Source organism: Aquarana catesbeiana, linkage group LG13 (assembly GCF_042186555.1).
Source record: "Aquarana catesbeiana isolate 2022-GZ linkage group LG13, ASM4218655v1, whole genome shotgun sequence".
Lineage (NCBI taxonomy): Eukaryota > Metazoa > Chordata > Amphibia > Anura > Ranidae > Aquarana > Aquarana catesbeiana.
The window spans coordinates 106057450-106083890 of record NC_133336.1 but is presented as its reverse complement, the minus strand read 5'-3'; the positions used below and the strand labels follow the sequence as shown (position 1 = coordinate 106083890).

Here is a 26441-nt window from a genome sequence, read left to right as displayed (position 1 = left end):
ATTTTATTCTTTAGGGTGTTAGAAAAAAAATGTATAATGTTTGGGGGTCTAAGTAATTTTCTAGCAAAAAAAAAAAACAAAACTGTTTTTAACTTGTAAACAACAAAATTTAGAAAGAGGCTCAGTCCTTAAGTGGTTAATATACATGCAAAATCCTAATTGAGGCTACCTTTACAGGTCTGTTTGTCACACTAATAATGTGAATAGGTATATACTTTTATTTCTTCTAGTACTTGTAGCCATGTGACTAGGAGACGTATAAACATACAACTTGTAGATTAAAAACAAAATAGAACGAAAACGAGGTTTGAAACTCAGAGCAAAGGCAAAAACGAGGCTCGAAACACAGTAAATCTAGGACGAGGCTTGGAATGCAGAGTAAAGACGAAAACGAAGCTTGGAACGCTGAGTGGAGGCGAGAACGAGGCTTGGAGAGCGGAAGCAGGAAGGAGTGGTGAGAGCTAAGAGAGACTGGAGAATTGTGGAGGGAAGAGGCAGCTGAATGAATTCTACGTCTCTGCAGAGAGAGAAGTAAGAGCTGAGAAAACTCTTTTTGAGAAAGTACTGTTATATTGTATAAGATAATAGGGGAAGTAAACATAAGGCACAGTACATTTACATAGATACAGAAACTTGTGACTCTGTTAGGAATTTTAAGGGCTGTTTATAACGGTTTAGGTGAAGCATTCAATATCCTTGGGGACTTTTATCAATTCATGACACAATTACACTGAAATCAGGCTGTAGAGTCTGTACACCAGATACACAGAGGGGAATTTACTAAGACTGGAGCAGCTGTTCATAGCAACCTGACAACTTCTAGCTTTTATTCTCAAATCATAACTACTTGCTTACTGGCAGAAGTACAGTTAGTGGCTCCCCCAGGCACCGCAATGTACATGTATGTCGTGCATCACGTGTGCACTGTGCGTCTCCCCTGGTGCACACAACGGCATGCTCTGTAACTGCTCTGTCCATCTGACGCAGCGGATTGTAGTGCTTGGTATGTGTGATGTGACCCAGATACCACGTGATTGCTGTGTGATCGCATTACACGTAGTAATGGAATCCATTCATGATGTCCTTGTTTACTTCTGTATGTGAGCTGTGATTGGTCACCAGTGATCACATGATACCTGGGCCAATCACAGCACCCTGTACTATGTAATAGCTGTGGGCCAATCACAGCATCACAATAGTAAACAATGAGGTGATTGAAAGCCAATAATGACAGTTCAAACGATTGCTGTTACAGTGATCATCACTGTAACATGCAATCACAGTATAAAAAAAAAAAAAATCCCTGATCACACCCCCAAACACCCCCCCCCCCCAACCAGAGTAGTACAGTGTAATAAGGATGAGCTCCGGCGTGTTCGCATGCTGCACGTGAAGAGCCCGCCAGGAAGTCGGCACTGCACAGCGCTAATCACAAGCAGTGAGATATTTTCCTGATGCGTGGCTGCAGAGATGGGGAAATGTCTCACTGCCTGTGATTAGTGCAGCGCATTGCCGACTTCCTGGCGGGCTCGGCACGTGCAGCATGCGAACACGCCGGAGCTCATCCTTACAGTGTAACTATGATGACACTTTCTGAACCATATATGTAAATATAATTTTAACCACTTGATGCCCACGCTATAGCCGAAAGACAGCTACAGCGTGGGCTTAGATTGCCAGGAGGGCGTACATGGATGTAGTACTGTGCCCGTGTGCCCCCTGCAGCGCGCTCTGTGATCACTGAGTCCTTGGGACTCGGCTGATGACAGATCAGAGTTACCACATGGACAGCTGTCAGCCAATTACTTTTTTACTCCTTAGTAAGGATGAGCTCAGATGTGTTCGCAAACAGCATGTGCAGAGCCCGCCAGGAAGTCGGCACTGCACATCGCTTATCACAGGCAGTGAGACATTTCCCGATCTCTGCAGCTACGCATCAGGAAAATGTCTCACTGCCTGTGATTAGCGCTACGGTAGGACGTCCACGTGGGCAGCAGTGGCTGTCACTGTGTGGGACTGATGATGATGGGCTTATTTCTTTTTCTCTCCTTACGCTGCCAACATGAGGTGGAAAATGCAGTTTACCAAATTATGTTTACATTATGTGATCACATAATGTAAACATAAATCGGTAATCTGCTTTATTCCACCTCACGTTGGCAGCTTGAGGAGAGAAAAAAAAATAAGCCCATTACCGGCTTGTATAAATGGGACATCAGTCCCACACAGTGACAGCCACTGCTGCCCACCGGTGCCACCTATCAGTGTCTCATCAGTGCTGCCCATCAAAGCCACCTACCAGTAACCATTAGTGCCACCTCTCAGTGCCGGTGTGCTGTCAAAATCTCCAATTACGTCACTTCAGGTGACTCTCCAGCACCAGTAATTGCAAATTTCGACAACTTGTCTGATTTGACAGAACACCGGCTAAGGAGTAAGGATGAGCTCAGGTGTGTTCGCAAACAGCATGTGCAGAGCCTGTAAGGAAGTCGGCACTGCACAGCGCTAATCACAAGCAGTGAGACATTTTCCTGATGCGCGGCTGCAGAGATCGGGAAATGTCTCACTGCCTGTGATTAGCGATGTGCAGTGCCGACTTCCTGGCGGGCTCTGCACATGCTGTTTGCTGCATGCAAACACGCCTGAGCTCATCCTTACTAAGGAGTAAAAAAAAGCTGTTGCCGCCTTGGAGGCGGCCATGTTGTTGGTTACTAGTGGGCGGACTGACCATGTCCACTCATTTTATTGTGTACCGTAGTGTATACGCTGCTAGTGTTCTGTCAAAACAGCCAAGTAGTAATGGAATCCATTCATGATATCACTGTTTACTACTGTAAGTGAGCTGTGATTGATCACCAGTTCTCACATGATACCTGGGCCAGTCCCAACACCCTGTACTTTGTGATAGCTGTGGGGCAATCACAGCATCACAATAGTAAACAATGGGGTAATGATTGAAAGCCATTAATGACAGTTTAGACGATTGTTGTTACAGTGATCATCACAGTATAAAAAAAAATAAATCCCTGATCATACCCCCCCCCCGAGTAGTACAGTGTCACTATGGTGACCGAGCAGCACAAAGCTGACAGTGAGTATGTCAGGAAGCTAAAGCTGAAAGATGGGTATACAGTGATGGTGGAACCCCCTGGTTTATTGTTTGTTTGAACTTTTTAGCTTCCTTTAAATAAAAGTGGGATGCCATGCCCTAAAAAATGCAGTCTGGAATGGCGCGTCTGATAATCGCATGCACCACTAGAGTCTAATCACCCCGAACATTTACAATATAACTATATAGATATCTATATAGTTAGTTAGTTTGTGGACTCTATAACTTTCACACAAACCAGTTAATATACAGTACACTGAGTTTGGTTATTTATACCAAAGAAATGTAGCAGAATATATTTTGGCCTACATTTTTAAAGAAAGATTATTTGTTTGCAAAATTTTATAACAGAAACAAACAAAAAAAATAGTTTTCAATATTTTCTATATTTTATTATTATTATTTTTTTTAATCCGTTAAAGGTTTGAGATGTCACAAAATCGTACAGACAACTAGTAGAAATACATATAGTTCACTTCAGATTTTTTTTGTTTATATAGCAAAAAAATAAACACAGTGATGATTAAATACAACCAAAAGAATGCTATTTGTGTGACAGTAGTACAGTACGGAATAGTAAAAAATGCCCTGGTTATGAAGAGAATAAAACCTTCCAGAGGTTATAAGGTTATATACATGTGACCTCGGTGGTATGGATGTGTCATTGCCATCATCCCATATCAATTTATAGAAAAATATATGAACCTCTAAAGGGATTTTTAAGGCAATGAAAATTTTCAATTTGAGTAAAAATCTATTTTATTGTTATCGATCAGAGCTAAAAAAGTACAAAAATTACAAAAAATAGAGATAATCAAATGAACTGCAAAATTCAAGAAAAACTGTATATATACAGCAAAAATATATAAGGATATCACATTGCAAATGATTGAAAAAGTACATTGGCTGATAAAAGGAGAATTTGTGGAAGGAAGTGCTACATCACACTACCCGATACAGTCACCACAGATAACAGCCGTGGCGTCGAGTAGTGGAATGCAAACGCGTTTCAGCATGTGTATTTCAAAGAAAAGGTCTTAAGGTTAAAGTGGTAATAAACCCCAAACCAAAAATGTAGTATATTGCAGCTTACCAATCATTTGATGTGGTGACTGCATTAGTTTTATTTTTATTTTTTTTTAGACCCCCCCCCCCTTTTTCACCTCCTGATCCGGCCAGTAACACACCTTCTGTATAAGAGTGCCCCTCTCTGGATGAAGGAGCACAGGGGACTATCAGTCTGGGGAGAGGGGAGTGTTGAGGTTCTAGCAGATTTAAGTATACAGTACTAACAAATTGAAGCTAAACTCCAGCTAAGGCCCCTTTCGCACTACTGCAACTTCAAATTCGTGCGATTTTACCGCTTTTTCAGGGAATGTCTGTGTATACTTGTGTCAACTCGCATCAAAGTCAGACCAAAGTAGTACAGGGACTACTTTGAAGTTGGTGCGACTTGAAGTTGCACAGATATGAATAGTACTCATTAGAAATCATGGGGTATGACTTGTCATGTGACTTTGCAGTCCCAAGACAAGTCGCACAAATGTGAAAGGGGCCTAATACTTTATATTCAAATACAACAAACAGTTTTTTGTTTTTGTTTTGGGATAAAGGTTTTGTATGAATAAATAAAAGCTGATTATTCTAAGCACCCCCGTGAGTTGTAAGTTGTTTGTCTCATACCTGTAACTGATACGTTTGGAAGATGGCTTGTTTTCTTGAAAAACAACAAGACTTATTGGCCAGATCTCTTGATGAAACTGGAAGAAAGAGAGCCTAAAAAAAAGAAAGCGAATGCTACCATCATTTTTAAGCACTGGTAATCTGCAATTTAAAAAATGTTTGCTTTTGAGTTTAATAATGCTTTAACTAGACAAGATGAAGATGGAAGCTTATTGGTTACTATGCACAGCTGCCCCAGATTCTGTCTGCTCCAGTTTTAGTAAGCGTCCCTTGCAAGTTTATTTGTGACTCCTGCACCTGTAATCCTGGCCAGCCAATTGCAGCAGATTTATATGGTCTGAGACAGATTTTAGCATTGATGATAAGACAGATTTCCACTCTAATGCCCCGTACACACGGTCGGACATTGATCGGACATTCCGACAACAAAATCCTAGGATTTTTTCCGACGTATGTTGACTCAAACTTGTCTTGCATACACACGGTCCCACAAAGTTGTCGGAAAATCCATTCTGAACGCGCTGACGTAAAACACGTACGTTGGGACTATAAACGGGGCAGTAGCCAATAGCTTTCATCTCTTTATTTATTCTGAGCATGCGTGGCACTTTGTGCGTCGGATTTGTGTACACACGATCGGAATTTCCGAAAACGGATTTTGTGGTTGGAAAATTTTATATCCTGCTCTCAAACTTTGTTTGTCGGAAAATCCGATGGAAAATGTGTGATGGAGCCCACACACGGTCGGAATTTCCGACAACAAGGTCCTATCACACATTTTCCGTCGGAAAATCCGACCGTGTGTATGGGGCATAAGGCCTCAGTCACATGGGCGCTTAGGACCTTACGCCATGAACTGGTTGTGTGTTTATGCAATTGGAGCCACCAGGTGCTGCGTGCTGACAGCACAAGTAAGTCCATGGGATTCAGTGGTTGTATGGAAACAGCTGCTTATCATAATTTGACAGGCGTCAAATTTTACATATACACTCACCGGCTACTTTATTAGGGAAAACTTTGCTAGTACCAGGTTGGACCCTTTTGCCTTCAAAACTGCCTTAATTCTTCATGACATGGATTCAACAAGGTGTTGGAAGCATTCCTCAGAGATTTTGGTCCATGTTGACATGATAGCATCACACAGTTGCTGTAGATTTATCGGCTGCACATCCACAATGCGAATCTCCTGTTCCACCACATCCCAAAGGTGCTCTATTGGATTAAGATCTGGTGACTGTGGAGGCCATTGAAGTCAGTGAACTCATTGTCATGTTTAAGAAACCAGTGGTGGGATGATTTGAGCTTTGTGACATGGTGCATTATCCTGCTGGAAGTAGTCATCAGAAGATGGGTACACTGTAGTCATAAAGGGATGGACATGGTCAGCAACAATACTCAGGTAGGCCGTGGCCTTTAAACAGTTGCCGACCGGGCCATAGCCGAATACAGCACAGTCGGATAACTCTGGGAGGGTGTACTATGATGTCCTCCCAGAATCGCACTCCAGTGCGCACCCAGGAATGTCCGTGACTATCAGGTCCTCTGGACCCGGCGTGTCATCTGTGCCACGTCCAAGCCACATCAGTGCTCGTCTGTGCCACGTCCAAGCCACATCAGTGCTCGTCTGTGCCACGTCCATGCCACATCAGTGCTCGTCTGTGCCACGTCCATGCCACATCAGTGCTCGTCTGTGCCACGTCCATGCCACATCAGTGCTCGTCTGTGCCACGTCCATGCCACATCAGTACTCATCCCTGCCACATCCATGGCACTACATGGTCTCACAAAAGTGTAATAGGTAGTCAAATTAAATGTGTAATTTATGCTCCTAGAACACCTGATGATGCTTCCTGCGTGTTGGACCTCTGTATGTGGCCTGGCTGTGTAAAAGTCTCACATATGTGGTATCGCCATACTCAGGAGTAGCAGAATGTATTTTGGGGTGTAATTTTTGCTATGTACATGCTACAGTATCTCACAAAAGTGAGTATACCCCTCACATTTTTGTAAATAATGTATTATCTTTTCATGTGACAACACTGAAGAAATTACACTTTGCTACAATGTAAAGTAGTGAGTGTACAGCTTGTATAACAGTGTCGATTTGCTGTCCCCTCAAAATAACTTGACACATAGCCATTAATGTCTAAACCGCTGGCAACAAAAGTGAGTACACCCCTAAGTGAAAATGTCCAAGTTGGGCCCACTTAGCCATTTTCCCTTCCCGGTGTCATGTGACTCATTAGTGTTATAAAGTCTTAGGTGTGAATGGGGAGCAGGTGTGTTAAATTTGGTGTTATTGCTCTCACTGTCTCATACTGGTCACTGGAAGTTCAACATGGCACCTCATGGAAAAGAACTCCCTGGGAATCTGAAAAAATAATTGTTGCTCTACAGAAAGATGGCCTAGTCTATAAAAAGATTGCCAAGACCTTGAAACTGAGCTGCAGCATGGTGGCCAAGACAATACAGCGGTTTAAAGGGACAGCTTCCACTCAGAACAGGCCTCGCCATGGTGGAGCAAAGAAGTTGACTGCATGTGCTCGGCGTCATATACAGAGGTTGTCTTTAGGAAATAGACGTATGAGTGCTGCCAGCATTGCTGCGGAGGTTTAAGGGGTGGGGGGTTAGCCTGTCAGTGCTCAGACCATATGCCGCACACTGAATCAAATTGGTTTGCATGGCTTTCGTCCCAGCAGGAAGCCTCCTCTAAAGATTATGCACAAGAAAGCCCCCAAACTGTTTGCTAAAGACAAGCAGACTAAGAACATGGATTACTGGAACGATTTCCAATACCCCAAGCCCACCTCCAAGACGACCACTGCCTTGCTAAAGAAGCTGAGGGTAAAGGTGCTGGACTAGCCAAGCATGTCTCCAGACCTAAACCCTATTGAGCATCTGTGGGGCATCCTCAAACGGAAGATGGAAGAGCGCAAGGTCACTAACATCCACCAGCTCCGTGATGTTGTCATGAAGGTGTGGAAGAGGACTCCAGTGGCAACCTGTGAAGCTCTGGTGAACTACATGCCCAAGAGGGTTAAGGCAGTGGTGGAAAATAATGGTGGCCACACAAAATATTGACACTTTGGGCCCACTTTGGACATTTTCCCTTAGGGGTGTACTCACTTTTTTGTTGCCAGCAGTTTAGACATTAATGGTTGTGTTAAGTTATTTTGAGGGGACAGCAAATTTACACTGTTATGCAAGCTGTACACTCACTACTTTACATTGTAGTAAAGTGTAATTTCTTCAGTGTTGTCAAATGAAAAGTTAATAATAAAATATTTACAAAAATGTGAGGGGTGTACTCTCGCTCTTTTGCCGGGTCTTCTCCGCTGTCTTCTCCCTCTGTTCTTCCGATCTTAACACAGCGCTCTCTCCCGCTCTAATGCTGGGTGCGCGGTGTGCCACTACTTACATTGGCATGGGGTGGGGTCACCGGGTGACGTCATACGGAGGCCACGCCCCTTATGACATCACCGCCTCGGCAAAGGCAGAAGACCTCAGCGGAGTAGAAGCGTAGAGGGGAGAAGAAATCGGAAGAGACGGCGGAGCTTTCTTAATAAATTACTTTAAAAACCTGTGTACTGTGTTTTATTTTTGACATGTTTTTTAGTAAATGGGTAGGGGCACAATGTACCCCATACTCATTCACATAGGGTGGGGGGCAGGGATCTCGGGGCTCGCTTGTTAAAGAGGACTTCCAGATTCTGATAAGCCCCCCGCCCGCAGACCCTGACAACCAAGCGCCAGGGTTGTCGGGAAGAGGCCCTTGTCCTCATCAACATGGGGAGAAGGTGCTTTGGGGTGGGGGGGGCACAAGGCCCCCCCCGCCCCAAAGCACCCACCCCTCCATGTTGAGGGCATGCGGCTTGGTATGGTTGGGGGGGGGGCAGGGGGCTCTTGCTCGTCCTCACCCCCTTTCCTGACCTGCCAGACTGCGTGTTCGGATAAGGATCTGGTATGAATTTTTGGGGGGATCCCATGCCGTTTTTCAGCATGGGGGGTCCCCCTTAAAATCCATGCCAGACCGAGGGGCCTGGTATGCTCTTGGAGGGGGAACCCATGCCGCTTTTTTTTTTTTTTTATTTGAAGTAGAGTTCCCCCTAAAGATTCATACCAGACACAGAGTGCCTGGCATTGTCTGGATCAAAGTCGGATCCCCGTTCATTGAAGTCGGACTTCAAGTCGATCCAGTGTCGTATGACTGTCGTGTCGTACCAGTGTGAACCCGGCTTTATACCCCTAAGGCAGAAAACTATATATTAATAGTTAGAAAATTCCTTCAAGTATGTTTTTCGCTGGGGGGGGTTCTCCAGCACATTTTGCTATTCTGACCCTAATTTTTTTTTTAAAGTATATTTATGCTAAACAGGGCAGTTTTACTATGAATAATTTTTAGCATAATAATAAGTTTTAGTTTTATTGTAAATAATAATGCAGTATGTACTGATGGCTTGTTTATATCACAGAGATGAAGTTAACTAAGGCACAGTATGATGAGATTGCCCGTTTTATCAGCACATTGAAACCTACACGGCAATGTATGAGGAAGCTGAAGGAGAGATTTCCCTGGTGAGTAAAGCTTTCTTTTTTCTTAAATTGGTTGTAAATTTTAACTTAATTTTCCTAAAAAAAAAAAAAAAAAAAAAAAATTTTACGCACCTGTTCTGATCATTGGTATTGCACACAGCAACCCCGAACCTCCTTTTCTGTAGTCCCCCACACTCCGGGCTGAAGCCGCTGTCTATGGTGACAACAGGCCCACTCCCAGGTCAGGCTGTGTCTCTCCCCCTCAATCCCACTCTCTGCTCACTGGATTTGACTGACAGCAGCAGGAGCCAATGGATTCTGTTGCTCTCAGCCAAGCCCATGAGAGAGTGGACACAGAAGGGAAGACCTGCAGACGAGCATGTAGCGGGATCGATACAGGACATGAGTAAGGTTTTTTTTTTATTTTTTATTTTTATTTTTTTTTGGGGGGGGGGGCGGTGGGGAGGGGAAAAACAGGCACTGTAAGGTGTTTTTTTGTTTTTTTTTGTTTTTGTTTTTTTACCTTAGTGCATTAAGGTAAAAGGCGCTATGACTTTAGTGGTCTATCCATTCTAGATCCAGATACATTGCTTGTTGAGTTTTGACTGTGCATGCCACTTTTGACACCACACAATGTTATGGCTCTTCCTAAAGCAAACCGGTCAGCCAATTTAAAGCAGAGCTCCAGATTTCAGTGAACTTTAACCCCTTGACGCCTAAGGGTAAAACAGATCTTCCTGCCGAAGCACAATTTTGCAACTTTGACATGTAAAATCGTACAGATCATCACAACTACTTTGTGGCAAATTGGGCTTTCATTTGGTAGTAAATGGTTATTGCCCGATTTATTTTTTTATTATCAAAGGAACACTGGCTGTATATTTCTGGTTACTACCATAACCTATCACCAAAATACAACCCAAAATAAATTCTCTTGCTCCTGACAATCACAACAATACCACATACAGTATGTGTATATTCTTTGTTGTTTGTACCCGTAGTACAGCCCAGAAACAACAGTGTGCATTTGGCTTTTTTTTTTTTCCCCCCTACCTAAAACACATTGACACTAACTGACACTAATTTATAAAAAAAAATTCTGTCCAGAATATACTGACTCTGACCTTGACCTTTGACCCTTACCTGATCTAGGTATTCTATTTTTTTATTTATTGGTACACACCCACTTTTTATTCCTCTCTGGAAGGAGAATGAAAGATGCATTGTATCTTTGAGACCCCAGTCTTTGTCCTGGGAGCGAGATCTTTGTGACGCCCTTCCAGCACAAAGGGAGATATGCATATATGCGGTCCCACAGAAAATAAGCCCAGTGCAGTGGGGCCACATATATGTGCTACGTCAGCGTCAAGGGCTTAAAGAGTGTGCCCCCTCCGAAACAACTTTCACTTTGTTACTAATGGCTTAACTTCCCTGACTTCATAGCTAATGCCAATTGCTTTTTTCTGGTTCTGGTTAGTGTTTCTAAATTCATAACCAAAAATGTAAAATAATGAAGCTTAGTCCTTGGTGTGATGGTTACATTGGTTTACTTTTTTCTTCAAGCTTTTTTTGCTTTATCTTCACCCCATAATCCTGCAAATAACACACTTTCTGTCCCTGGGTGGCCATGTCACTCCTTCATTGTATCTATGGAGGGGACCATGGTTGCCACCCTGCACTGTTCTGATATGGTCTATAAACATATATCTTTATCTTTTTAATTTCATTTTTTTGGGGCCAGGGCACTTGGTGGTTTACATAAGATAGCCAGGAAAAAAGATATTATTCAGTGTAGGGCACAGGAAGTGATAGGGACACTGAATTTCTGGCAAGAACAAAAGGTATCTTCTGTATCTGGGTAAAATGTTTTAGCTTGGAAAAAGAAAACTAATGCAGCCTCCACATGAAGGGACTGTAAGCTGCAACATATTGCCTTTTTGTTCACAGATTTAGTTATCCTTTAAAGTACTCGTATAGTAATCCCATGGGTCATGAAATTTACAGTTGGCAAGGTTTAGTCCTGTCATCAATGACATTAAGTCACTGGTATCGAGGAATGTGCACCGACGAGGATTTTCTATCACTATATCTTGCAGGAATGGAGGGTGAAGGATTATTAGCCTCCTTGAAAGACCCACACGGTATCCACTCCCCATATTGTACAGAGAATGAAATGTAAGCTGCTCTTTCCATTTTGGATGTGTCCTTTTTTTGGCTACTATAGCATGTAAACCAACCCCCCTCCCGATGCAACTCAGAAGCTGGTACTGGTGGGAGTTGCTGTGCTCTTCCTTTTTTTTTTTTTTTTTTGGGGGGGGGGAATGTGACTCAACCTCATAAGCCTGCTAATCCAGCAGTGAGAGTGGATCCCTCTCATATTGCCGTAGGAGCTGTACACACTTAGATACACTAGCGCAGAGTCACCTATGTGGTTTGTAACAGAAGGGATTGGGTCCAATAGTCTGTGATGGGTGGTTGTGCAGAAATGTGAGTTATTGCATGGTACATCTGATTTTGGCACATTGCATTTTATGTGTAATCTGTTTCTATTACGTTTGAAAAAAATTGACACAGAAGAGAACAAATAAAAGAATGTCAAACTGCAAATATACACGTTACTAGAGCTGAAACAACTAATCGATTAATCGACAACTAATCGATTATGAAATTAATCGATTACTATTTTCATAATCGATTAATCGGCCAGTAACATAATGGGGTTAAAAATAAGAAAATTAGCCTTTTATAGTACAAAAAGAGCAAATAATCGCTACTGTAAATATTACTTTCACAGTTCTACAGTAAAAAAATGAACCCCTTACAGTAGCGATTATTTACTTTTTTTGTACTATAAAGGGCTCATTTTAGTTTTTTTTTAACCCCATTATGTTACTAAATGTCTTAGACCTGGTTCACATCTTTGTGTTTTTTTTGGTGCTTTTTGCAGAACCGCACTACAGTTCATTTAACATGGTTTTCTATGGGACACGTTCACATCTATGCTTTTTTCAGCCGCTGCGTATTTGGAAAGGGGCAAGGACTTTTTTTTTTTTTTTTTAACGTAAAACGGTGCTTTTTTGGTTCAATATTCTTCAATGGAGAAGCTGCACAAAAGCATGTAATACGTTTTTGCAGCAATTTGTATTTTTTAATCTGTCCAACAACAAATTGGCCAAAAAACTGTATTTCTCTTCTAATAGTGTATACGGTATATCTCTTCTGTCTGTAATTCTCAGAGTGGATTCAATATTTTGCTCCCTAACCATAGTTATATGGTTGTTTAGTTATATAGTTGGTTGTTTATAGTTACCACTGCATAGAGATATTTAAGAATAAATAGCTTTTTTTTAAAAACTTTACATATTAACTAAATTATACACCACACTTTTTTTTTTAAGGTTATTAACCGATTAATCGATTAATCGAAACAATAATCGACCAACTAATCGATTATGAAAATAATCGTTAGTTGCAGCCCTACACGTTACCATCATCATAGCAAAAGAGGTCTAAAGGTAATAATGGGGGGTGTGTGTGCGTACAGTATCTCACAAAAGTGAGTACACCCCTCACATTTTTGTAAATATTTTATGATATCTTTTCATGTGACAACACTGAAGAAATTACACTTTGCTACAATCTAAAGTAGTGAGTGTACAGCTTGTATAACAGTGTAAATTTGCTGTCCTCTCAAAATAACTCAACACACAGCCATTTAATGTCTAAACCGCTGGCAACAAAGGTAAGTACACCCCTACGTGAAAATGTCCAAATTGGACCCAATTGGCCATTTTTTCCTCCCCCGGTGTCAGGTGACTTGTTAGTGTTACAAGGTCTCAGGTGTGAATGGCAGTGTTAATTTTAGTCTTAGGACTAAAATGCCATTTTAGTTTTAGTCCCATTTTAGCCTTCTGCAATTGTTTTAGTCGTATTTAGTCGACTAAAATCTCCAGTACATTTCAGTAATTGCAATTTAGTTTTAGTCATAGTCTTTTGACTAAAATGGCATTTTAGTTTTAGTCTTGGGACTAAAATGGCTTTTAGTTTTAGTCGTATTTTAGTCATCTCAATTGTTTTAGTTTTAGTTGTATTTTAGTCGACTGAAATAGTATTCATTTAGTCGACTAAATTAACACTGGTGAATGGGGAGCAGGTGTGTTAAATTTGGTGTTATCAGTCACACTCTCTCATACTGGTTGCTGGTAGTTCAACATGGCACCTCATGGCAAAGAACTCTCTGAGGATCTGAAAAAAAAGAATTGTTGCTCTACATAATGATGGCCTAGGCTTTAAGAAGATTGTGAAAAAACTCAAAAACTGAGCTGCAGCACAGTGGCCAAGACCATACAGCAGTTTATCAGGACAGGTTCCACTTGGAACAGGCCTCGCCATGGTTGCCCAAAGAAGTTGAGTGCACATGCTCAGCGTCCTATCCAGAGGTTGTCTTTGGGAAATAGACGTATGAGTGCTGCCAGCATTGCTGCAGAGGTTGAAGGGGTGGGGGGTCAGCTTGTCAGTGCTCGGACCATACGCCGCACACTGCGCCACACACTCAAATTTGTCTGCATGGCTTTCATCCCTGAAGGAAGCCTCTTCTAAAGATGATGCACAAGAAAGCTCGCAAACAGTTTGCTGAAGACAAGCAGACTAAGGACATGGATTACTGGAACCATGTCCTGTGCTTTGATGAGACCAAGATAAACTTATTTGATTCAGATGGTGTCAAGCGTGTGTGGTGGCAACCAGGTGAGGAGTACAAAGACAAGTGTGTCTTGCCTACAGTCAAGCATGTTGGTGGGAGTGTCATGGTCTGGGGCTGCATGAGTGCAGCCGGCTCTTTGGAGCTACAGTTCATTGAGGGAACCATGAATGCCAACATGTACTGTGACATTTTAAAGCAGAGCTTGATCCCCCTCCTTTCAGAGACTGGGCCGCAGGGCAGTATTCCAACATAAGGAAATGTTTAGACTCCTACAAATTGGCGTGTAAATTGCCATCATCCCTGTATATATAGAATTGTGAATACCTCTAGATGGGATTTTTATGGCAATTTTAGAAAAATAAAGAATATAATTATATTGAAAAAATTGAAATTTATTAATACAAAATATTAATTTACATGATAAAAAGATTCCCAAATGGGATATCCAGACAGAAAAAACACATGTACATGTATCATGATACAATTTATATCAGAAGTGGTGTCACCCCACTACAAGTAAGTATACCATCCATACAAATTACAGATGATGATAGGTAGTGGGAGTAACCAACGTGTTTAGACATATTTATGTATTAAATTCTTCAGTGACTGATACCACTTCTGAAAATACAGAGTAGAGTATAAATACATTTTTAGAATCCAAACAAATGGATACCATATGAAACATGAAAAACATTTTCAAAGCATCAAACTTACATATCAATTGTATTATTGGAGAGAGCATTCCCTCAGCACTGATGATCGTCTTAAAAAGTCTGCAGAAAATACGCCTTTCATCACATAAGGGGACCACTGGACAATCCAATAGCTGCACCAAAAATTAAGAAAAAGGGGGGAGACCCAAGATTTCCAATTGAAAAAACTACAAAAGAGAAAGTGTCTATAAAATATATACACTCAATTCTAATTTTTCGAATATATATGTACCTCCCAAGGATTCCCCTGAACCACAAAGGGAAAAAGGAGATTCTTAACAGGGAAGCACCTAATCCACAAGGGAAAGGGACCCTATATGATGAGTCGCCTAATCCCCAAGGAAAAAGAACCCCCTGGTCATGAGGCAATATAAAACGAAAAATGAAAAAAAAATAATAAAGCAGCCACTTACTGAGTGAATCTCATATATGTTCAGCCACAATGGGCTGAGCAATGTGGCTACCAAAGGATCAATCCAGATAGGTTGTGAAAGCTTGCATAGCTCCCCATGGAAGAGTCATTGCTTCACTGTAGTGTCACCCAACGAAAAAGTGAGAGGAATGGCGCCGATATGGTCCCCGGCGTCCTCCTTATATCTCACCATGTGGACCGCCAAAAAAGCCGCCCGAGATGCGGCATGGATGACGACGCACGTGGCGCAAGTGATGCTGCACGCAAGGAGGTGGTGGTGACGTTGTGCGTAATGCAGCGGCGAAGATGCAGACCAGCGGCAGTGACATCGTGCGTAATGAAGTGAAGGCGCCGCACATAGCATGGTCACGCCGCAGAGGGCGCAAACGTGATGACGCCACCTGCAGGGAAGAAAAGAAGCAGTGTGACGCCATGCGTAGCGCATGATGACAATCGCAGCCCACCAGCTACACAGAGGGAGATAAGGTGCATAGGAAAGATCCATAGCACCAAATAGGCCACACTCCATCCAAAATTCAGATATGCATATCCGAGGATAAGAGAGAAACGGCCCTAAGGGGGACTAAAACCCCAGACACAAAAACATCCACGTAGTCATTGAGGGGACGCCAAAGGACACCATATTCAAAAAACTGAAGGGAAAAAAAATAGCCCTAAATGTAATATAACATAAGGGCTTGAGTGTGCCGGGTATATGATGAAGGCTTGCAGACAAAGATGAACATAATGGCGGAGAAAAGGCCCCCTCCATTACAAATAATGAAAAAACAAAAATATATATAGCCGAAGGACATCGCAAATGTTAATTGGCATGATATTATACAACTAAAAACCCCGATAGAAAAAGCCACTTTAATCCATCACATAGGATGCAAGGATAGACAAATACCCCAGTTAAGGGAGCCTAACAGAAAGTTACATCCAAAAGACAGATATTAACCATCAATATGTAGCTTGACAAAACATGATTGAAAAGCAAACAAGGTTTCATTAAAAAGAAAAACAATTAATTAGTCCTAGACCGAATATTATATAAATATAAAAAGTGGGGCCTGAAGCAAGTCCCATGCTCTAAACCTCAGTCAGTTTTCCCTGAGCTAAATCCTTCTAAAAAGGGTTTAAAGCTTTCATCCTCATCGAGGCCGGGGGTGGGGGGGTGGGGGGTAGTGGCATTCAGATATCTAATCCAGAGCATTTCACGCTGGAGTAGAATCTTATTCCAATTGCCCCCCCCCCAATTTTGAATATGTACTCGATCCAACACTGTAAAGTTGACCTTAGGCGCTCTGTATCCATGCCTCTTGGCCACATGTCTGCCAAGAGGAAGATACAGATTACCAATTCGCATACTAAGCATATGCCTACTATCTTGTTGTCCATACTATCTTGCCCACATAAAAGGCTCCACATTGACACTGTAAAAGATAGAGCACACGCTGCTTCTTACAATTTGCAAAATGTTTAACACTGAAGCATTCCCCATTTGGTAAGGTAAAAAAAGTCCTCTTACCAATAACTTCACAAAAAGAGTAAGCCCCACAAGGGAACGTGACCCAAGTCTTACAGGAGTCCTTTCTCAAATTTCCTCTGTATTCACTTTGTGCAAGCATCTCACCAATGGATCCTGCCTTCTTAAAAGTGATTTGCGGATTAGGGGTAACTAGACTCTTAAGTATTGGATCCTCGGTGAGAATCGACCAATGTTTGGAAAGAATTTTCCTCATCCTTTCATATTCGTTAGACTATCACAGTAGAATCCTGTTTACGTGGTCTTCTTTTTTTTTCTTTTTTTTTTGGCCTTAAAAATAAGATCCTGTCTATCTTTATCCTTCACTCAATTAAAAGCCCTTTTGAGGGAAGATTTAGTATAACCTCTGGCTAGTAGTCTTTTGCTGAACTCATCAGCCTCCTGTTGAAAGGCTTCACAGGTAGTATAATTACATTTTAAGCATAAGAATTGACTGAAGGGTATAGACTTTTTTTAATAGTTCAGGATGGAAACTGTCCGCGTGCAGTAGAGTATCCTTGCTGAACAATCTACTAATTAATCTACCATCCTGATCTTTCAGGATGCTTGTATCCAAAAGATTGACTTAATGATGATCGTAAACCCTTATTAAAATATAGATTAAAATCATTGCGATTCATTTAGTTCAGACATTGTTTTAGGGTGTCCTTTGGGCCATCCCACACAAGAAATATGTCGTCTATGTATCTTTGCCATATGACGATATGTCGTGTGTAGGTGGTCAATTGGTCATTCAGCAAAAAAGCCCTTTCCCCCTCCCCCAGGTACAGGTTGGCATAAGAAGGGGTGCAACACGTCCCCATAGCAACACGTCCCCATAGCCACACCCTTTACCTGGAGGTAGTGGGAACCCTTATACATGAACACATTATGTCTCAAAATAAAGTCCAACATTTGGAGTATGAATTTATTAAATTTCCACTCATGTGTTGCTCTTTGCTACAATATACGACCCACAGCTGCAACTCCTAAGTCGTGGGGGATGCTATTATACAGAGACTCGATATCTATTGTTACTAGAATTGATGAATCTGAAACTTCCATGTTCTCCAATAATTGTAATAAATGAATTGTGTCTTTAGTATAGGACGCCAATTCCATTACATATGGTCTCAGATGTTGGTCAATGACTTGGCTAATCCTCTCTGAGATACACCCATTGCCAGAGATAATGGGTCCTTCAGGGGGATTTTTGATGTCCTTATGCACTTTTGGAAGTGCATACATGGTGGGTGTGCAAGGGTGTTTAGTGCAAATAAATTCCCACATTTCGCTCGTTAAAATACCCAATCCATGTGCCTCATGTATCAATGAATAGAACTCTTGACTGAATTTGTCAACCAAGGAAGACGAGATTTTACGGTAACATTTTCGGTTGCTGAGGATTTTAAGGCACATATTCTCATACATGGCGTTATCCATCAATACAATATTGCCACCTTTATCAGACCCCTTAATTGTTATTTCAACATTATCTTTTAAAGATTTTAATGCCAATAGTTGTTCAGGACTAAGATTTCCAACTGTCGTATCATTCTTAATTGCCTCTATCTCTTTGGTTGTTTGCTGAACAAAAAGTGCTAAAGCTGGGTTCTGATTCAACAGTGGAAATCTGTGCGATTTCCTCTTGAATTTATTCTGCGCAGTGTCCTGTTTACCATCCTCATAATCCTCACTATCCAAGTCGTTTTCCCAGACATCATTGGATAGCTCATTTTCCTGCAGCAGCAGATTAAGGTCTTGAAGGGCCTTAAAATCCTTGGCTGTAAGATTGGGAGCAATAACCTCCTCCTGCACAGACCGCCTGCTATAAATGCTTTTAAATAGTCATTTTCTAGCAAACAGGTGTATATCTTTTACTCTTTCAAAATTATCCAAGCTTTTGTTAGGACAAAAAGACCGTCCCAATGAAAGCACCCGACTTTCGGCCTGTGTAAGTACATGTGATGACAAATTCATAATATTTAATCTTCCTTCTGAGTAATTTTTGTTGTGGTGGGTTCCTGTTTCTTCTGCAGTGTGGATGATTGAGTTGTGCTGATTTTGTCTAAAAAATCATCTAATTGTGTTTGTGTTTTAGGTATTGTGCCAGAATCCTTATTAGTTTTATTTAATTTTACCTTTTCCTGTGTTGTCACTCTTGGTGCTTTCATTGTTTGTCTGAGTGTGTCTTAAAGACCCACCACTTTTTACCTCCACGTGCTGGGTGCATATGTTGTGTTTCCGTGGTCCGTTTCTTATTGGCCTGTTGCAACTCCCTTTCCATGTCCTGCCGCCTGGCAAAGGGGCCCTTTCGCTTTCTGAAAGGGCGATCTGTACAGGAAGAGGCTAAAGGGGAGGTTTTAGACTGTGTATCAGAATCCTTGGGAGGTGTGTGTGTGTGTATGTATGTATGTGTGTGTGTGTGTGTGTGTGTATATGTGTGTATATATATATATATATATATATATATATATATATATATATATATATATATATATATATATATATATATATATATATATAGTAATATCGGGGACCATTAGCTCTCGTGGCAGATGCGTTTGTCAGTGATTCAAGCCAGTCAGGAACTATATTTAAGGGCATGGTAGCCCATTTTTATTAAAAAGGCAAATAAAAGTCCATAACATAAAGGGTTCCCACGCAGGGGTTCATCTCCAGCAAATAAACACAATAGAAAATGCTAGCCCACCTGGCTCTCTTTAGCAGTACCTCTGCTCTTTATCCTGGTCACACAGACCACAGGATTCCTCAATGTGGATGGCTTCACTTTAGCGCCCACAGCTCCGCTTTGGCCTTAGTCCTCAGGCCGATCCACTGCCTCTTGCAGTTACACATTCTGGCTGCCTACTGCAGCACCTCTGACTCCTGAAGGCCTCCTGTCTCTCTGGGTGTGGAGCAGTCTCCAACTGGGAGCCATGAGGTCTTCCCATACCCTCATTATAAGTGCTGTCTGGACACAGGGTTGGAGATCCCGTCCCACCCAAGACACTATGGAATCTCCAAACTACAGAGCCCCATGACCGAATACCAAAACCTGGAGAACTGCCAGAGCATATATATATATATATATATATATATATATATATATATATATATATATATATATATATATATATGTGTGTATATATGTATGTATGTACTCTAAAAATTAGAATTGAGTGTATATATTTTATAGACCCTTTCTTTTTTGGAAATTTTGGGCCCCCCCTCCTTTTTCCTAATTTTTGGTGCCCCTATTGGCTTTGTCCAGTGGTCCCCTTATGTGATGAAAGGCGTATTTTCTTCAGACTTTTAAGATGATCATCAGTGCTGAGGGAATGCTCTCTCCAGTAATCATACAATTGATATGTAAGTTTGATGCTTTGAAAATGTTTTTCATGTTTCACATGGTATCCATTTGTTTGGATTCTAAAAATGTATTTATACTGTACTCTGTATTTTCAGAAGTGGTATCAGTCCCTGAAGAAGAATGATTCATACATATGTCGAAACGCGTTGGATACTCCCACTACCTATCATCATCTGTAATTTGTATAGATGGTATACTTACGTGTAGTGGGGCTTCACCACTTGTGATATAAATTGTATCATGATACATGTACATGTGTTTTTTTCTGTCAGGGTATCCCATTTGGGAATCTTTTTATCATGTAAAATACTATTTTTTATTAATAAATTTCTATTTTTTTCAAAATAATTATAGTCTTTATTTTTCTAAAATTGCCTTAAAAATCCCATCTGTATTCCAACATATTGACCCCAAACACACTTCCAAGACGACCACTGCCTTGTTAAAGAAGCTGAGGGTAAAGGTGATGGACTGACCAAGCATGTCTCCAGACCTAAACCCTATTGAGCATCTGTGGGGCATCCTCAAACGGAAGGTGGAGGTCTCTCACAAGGTCTCTAACATCCACCAGCTCCGTGATGTCGTCATGGAGGAGTGGAAGAGGACTCCAGTGGTAACCTGTGAAGCTCTGGTGAGCTCCATGCCCAAGAGGGTTAAGGCAGTGTTGGAAAATAATGGTGGCCACACAAAATATTGACACTTTGGGCCCAATTTGGACACTTTCACTTGGAGGTGTACTCACTTTTTTGTTGGCAGCGGTTAGACATTAATGGCTGTGTGTTGCGTTGTTTTGAGGGGACAGCAAATTTACACCGTTATACAAGCACTCACTACTTTACTTTGTAGCAAAGTGTCATTTCTTTAGTGTTGTCACATGAAAAGATATAATAAAATATTTACAAAAATGTAACTTTTGTGAGATATTATATATGTGTGTGTGTTTATGTGTGTAATATATATATATATATATATATTATGCCAAGTCCTGGCAATCACAGTACGTGCAGAGGTTAAAAAGTGTCGGAGGAGACTCTTGTTCTGTTTATAGGGTCCGAGAAACATCAAGAGCAAATTAATAAGACTCCAACGAGGTCATAATAAAGACATAATATCCTGTCCTAGAAGAGAGTTATAAGAGGGCAGTCACGCCAAACATGAGTCATAGTGACCGGGTCTCGTAAACCTCTCCAGCAAGTGTTGGGGATATGCGGGTCTATGGCATGTAAAGGTAGTTGGACATCGACAGCATCTGGTGAAAATTTAGTAGTTAGGCTCATGTGCTCTAGAGGAGACTGATGTTTTATATGTAAACGCCAGTATTTTGACCCAATCTGACTTTTCAGAAGAAATATTTTAGTTCCTGTTCCCATTTCATCATAAAATGGGGAGTATGTGGTAGAAAGGCCTTCAATAATATTTGGTACATAAAGCAAATGATTCTGGACAGCTGCACTTCCAAAAATCCTCTTTATTGAAGCTCATGTGACAGGTGGTTAACAGATGGAGCAGGGGACAAGGGGGTAGATGAGTTTTGCACAAATATCAGCGATTAGTAATTACCTATTGGAACTAGTCCCCCACAATCACCTACAGTATATACTGTTCTAATGAATCATCATTAGGATGCAGGTGAACTAACCAATTAAAAACAGTACTCAGCTGGTACCACAAAGAAAACCTGGCTGCAGTAGTACACAGTACATACACTCAAACCTTGTGTAAAGAGCTTGGTCCAGATCCACTGCCAGAAAGAATCTGATTCACCAATAGAACTTGGATCAAACTCGACACTTCATTCAAAATATGTGAGTGTTGCGTGCATTTTCAAGAAGTTGTGCCAGCCCAAAATTGAATTTTTAAGGGCATGGTAGCCCACTTTTATTTAAGGAAACTGAAAAATTTACAGAGGACAGCAATTTCCCACGCAGGGGTTCCACCATTACTGTAACTTGCACAATGCTTCAGTCTCCTGGCTTACTCACTTGCCACATGGCAGCTTCAGGCCTCAAGCCTAGGCCTTAGGTTTGCTCCTCAGACCAACACAATGGTTTCCTTCCAGTCAAGCTCTCTCATAGCTTACTCACGATCAGCTCCTTGCTGCTCTGTCACTGACTACATCTACCTCTTGCAGATATGCACCCTCTGGCTGCCCAATACAACCTCTCTGACTCCTAGAGAGGATAGGAGTCCTCCTGACTCCCATACACAGACCTCCTGTCTGTTGGGGCCCTGAGCTCTATCCCCAGGTCTATTATGAATCCAGCCCACACCTGTGCAATCAGCGTCCCTGCCTCTCCAAAGTCTGGTGTAAACTGCTAAAATAAACAGTGGAGTGGGTTTGGCTTTTCTAGTGTGTGTGTGTGTGTGTGTGTGTGTGTATTCATACCCCTCTAAATTTTCCACATTTTGTCATGTTACAATCAAAAACGTAAATGTATTTTATTGGGATTTTACGTGATAGACCAACACAAAGTGGTACCTAATTGTGAAGTGCGAGGAAAATGATAAATGGTTTTCAACTTTTTTTTACAAATATGTGAAAAGTGTGGTGTGCATTTGTATTCAGCCCCTCTAAGTCAATACTTTGTAGAACCACCTTTCGCTGCAATTACCGCTACAAGTCTTTTTGGGGGTGTCTCTACCAGCTTTGCACATCTAGAAAGTGACATTTTTGCCCATTCTTCTTTGCAAAATAGCTCAAGCTCTGTCAGCATGGATGGAGAGTGTCCATAAACAGCTATTTTCAAGTCTTTCCACAGATTCTCAAATGGATTTAGGTCTGGGCTTTGGATGGGCCATTCTAACACATGAATATGTTTTGATCTAAACCAGGGTTTCTCAACTAGGGTTCCTCCAGAGGTTCCTAGGGGTTCCTTGAGTTCTCACTGTCACCCTTGATGTTTTTAGCTGTCTGTAAGGGGGTAATTCTTCCCAATGTGCACAAATGTAAGGAGCATTCTTCCCACTGACTATCACACTAATGCAAGATTTCTCAACCAGGGTTCTCCCAAAGGTTGCAAGGGGTTCCTTGAGCAATGACCAATTTCTGCCTCTCAGATAAATTCCCACTGACACCATTGATCTTTTTAGCTATCTGTAAGGGGGTAATTATTCCCAATGACCACAAGTGTAAGGAGCATTCTTCCCCCTTCACATTAATGTATCATGAGTTGTAGCTATAGTAAACACTTAGTAGGGGTTCCCTGAGACTGGAAAGTTTTTTTTCTTTTTTTAAGGGTTCCTCTGTGTTGAAAAGGTTGAGAAAGTGTGATCTAAATCATTCCATTGTAGCTCTGGCTGTATGTTTAGAGTTGTTGTACTGCTGAAAGGTGAACCTCCGCCCCAGTCTCCAGTCTTTTGCAGACTATAACAGGTTTTCTTCTAAGATTGCCCGGTATTTGGCTCCTTCCATCTTCCCATCAACTCTGAACAGCTTCCCTGTCCCTACTGAAGAAAAGTATCCACACACATAGCGTTTTGCTTTTAGGCCAAAAAGTTAAAATTTTGGTCTCATCTGACCAAAGCACCTTCTTCCACATGTTTGCTGTTGTCCCCCACATGGCTTCTTGCAAACTACAAACGGGACTTCTTGTGGCTTTCTTTTTGCCACTCTTCCATAAAGGCCAGATTTGTGGAGTGAACGACTAATAGTTGTCCTGTGGACAGATTCTCCCACCTAAGCTGTGATTCTCTGCAGCTCCTCCAGAGTTACCATGAGCCTCTTGGCTGTTTCTCTGATTAATGCTCTGCTTGCCCGGCCTGTCAGTTTAGGTGGACGGCCATGTCTTTTGTAGGTTTGCAGTTGTGCCATACTCTTTCCATTTCCGGATGATGGATTGAACAGTGCTCCGTGAGATGTTCAAAGCTTGGGATATTTTTTTATAACCTAACCCTGCTTTAGACTTCTCCACACCTTTTATCCCTGACCTGTCTGGTGTGTTCCTTGGCCTTCGTGATGCTGTTTGTTTACGAAGGTTTTCTAACAAACCTCTGAGGGCTTTACAGAACAGCTGTATTTATAGTGAGATTAAATTACACACAGGGGGACTCTATTTACTAATTAGGTGACTTCTGAAGGCAATTGGTTGCGCTAGATTTTAGTTCGGGGTATCAGAGTTAAAGGGGCTAAATACAAATGCACACCACACTTTTCCGATATTTATTTGTAAAAATGTTTTTATCATTTTCTTTCCACTTCAAAATTCTGTGCTACTTTGTGTTGGTCTATCACTTAAAATCCCAATAAAATACATTTTACGTTTTTGGCTGTAACATGACAAAATGTGGAAAATGTTGAGGGGTATGAATACTATTTCAAGGCACTGTATATAGTCAAGCTGATGTTAAAGCGGAGTTCCACACAGAAATGGAACTTTCTCTTTTCGGAACCCCCCCTCCGGTGTCGCATTTGGCACCTTTCAGGGGGGAGGGGGTTGTAGATACCTGTATAATACAAGTATTTGCACCCACTTCCGGGCATAAACTCCCGCGGACAGCAGGGACCATTCGGATTACGCAGCGCGACTCGCGCATGCGCAGTAGGGAACCAGGAAATAAAGCCACAAGGCTTCACTTCCGGATTCCCTTACTGAAGATGGCGGCAGCAGCACCCGAGGACCGAGGGACGGTTAGGCCTCGGGTGCCGACATTGCGGGCACCCTGGACAGGTAAGTGTCCTTATTTTAAAAGTCAGCAGCTGCACTATTTGTAGCTGCTGACTTTTAAAAGAAAAATATTTTGGCGGACCTCCGCTTTAAAGACAAATGATTTTAAAAGCATGCAATAGGGGGCGATCCGGTCTGGCCAGCTGGGAGAGAAAGCACTCCAAGTCAGCGTGTAACCCCTTCACGCTGACCGTACGCAAATATGCGTTCCTGGCTTGAAGGGGTAATATCGGGGTGATGCTGCTCGGCTGTTATCCTAAGGAGCTGGAAGGGGCTTCAACCCCCCCTCCCGCCGCCTTATGCGGCTCTCCCGTCCCACCGACACGTCCGCCAGCTGGCCGAAGACTCGAATGAAGCCAGAAACGGGTGATGTCATGACTACCAATGGTGCCGATTATAAAAAAAAAAAATCCCTAGTATTCCAAAACGCTGATTTTGACGTTTTTAATACTTTTATGTGCAAAGGAGGGATTTGGGGTCTTATAGACATCCCAATCATTCCATAAAGAGTACCTGTCACGTCTATTACTGTCACAAGTGATGTTTACATTCCTTGTGACAGCAATAAAAATGATCAGAATTTATTTTTTAAAGAGAGAGTGAAAAAAGATAATAAAATTTAAAAAAAAAGTGCCCTGTCCCTCTGTGCATGCGCATAGACGTGAACACATACGTAAGTTGCACCCGCAAATGTAAACAGTGTTCAAACTACACATGTGAGGTATCCTTGCAATCGTCAGAGCGAGCGCAATAATTCTAGCACAGGAGCTTCTCTGTAACTCTAAACTGGTAACCTGTAGAAATGTTTAAAGCATCGCCTATGAAGATTTTTAAAGCAGAGTTCCACCCAAAAGTGGAACTATCGCTTATATGCTCCCCCCCCCCCCTCTGGTGCCACATTTGTCACCTTTTCAGGGGGGGAACGGGGGACCTGTTTTTGACAGGTTCCCTTCCCCACTTCCAGAGATGGGCCGCGGGCTTCGCACATGCGCTCTAGGGAACCCGCTGTGAAGCTGAAAGGCTTCACTACTGCGTTCCCTTACCAGGAATGGCGGTGGCAGCACCCGGGGGTCGATCCGAAGATCGGCTGGGGTGCTGACATAGCGGGCTCACTGGACAGGTAAGTGCCCTAATATTAAAATTCAGTAGCCACAGTATTTGTAGCTGTTGACTTTTTAAATTTTTTTCACCTAGGCTGGACCTCCTCTTTAAGTACTGTAGTTTGTTGCCATTCCACGAGTGTGCACAATTTCAGAGCATGACATGTTGGGTATCTATTTACTTGGTGTAGCATCATCTTTCACATTATACAAAAAAATTGGGCTACCTTTACTGTTTTTGTTTTTTTTTTTTAATTCATGAAAGTGTCTTTTTTTCCCCCCAAAAAATGCATTTAAAAGACCGCTGCACAAATACAGTGTGACCTAAAATATTGCAACAATCGCCATTTTATTCTCTAGGGTCTCTGCTAAAAAAAAATATATATAATGTTTGTGGGTTTTCTAGCAAAAAATACAGATTCTACCTTGTAAGCAACAAATGTCCGCAAAAAGCTTAGGCATGAAAAGATTCAATAATCAATGTCACATCACATATAGTTTATTAGGCATGTAGTAGAAGGTTTAGAAATGGTAAAGGGTGTTTGTTTTAAATCATTATTTAAAAAAAAAAAAAAAATCTTTTATTATTCTTTTGTTATGTTTTAACATTGCAACTGTTGC

At 41.7% G+C, this 26441-nt stretch overlaps 1 protein-coding gene across 2 annotated transcripts in view; it reads left to right on the top strand.

The window, feature by feature from the left end:
- Positions 1 to 380: 380 nt before the first annotated feature.
- The window catches only part of CDIN1 (CDAN1 interacting nuclease 1), a 707904-nt gene continuing 681843 nt past the window's right edge, over positions 381 to 26441 (top strand). For both annotated transcript variants that reach the window (XM_073610474.1, XM_073610473.1), the window contains exons 1-2: positions 381 to 531; positions 9265 to 9367. In XM_073610474.1, coding sequence (XP_073466575.1) covers positions 9335 to 9367 — 33 coding nt within the window. In that variant the 5' untranslated portion in view covers positions 381 to 531; positions 9265 to 9334. The remainder of the gene's footprint in view (positions 532 to 9264; positions 9368 to 26441) is intronic.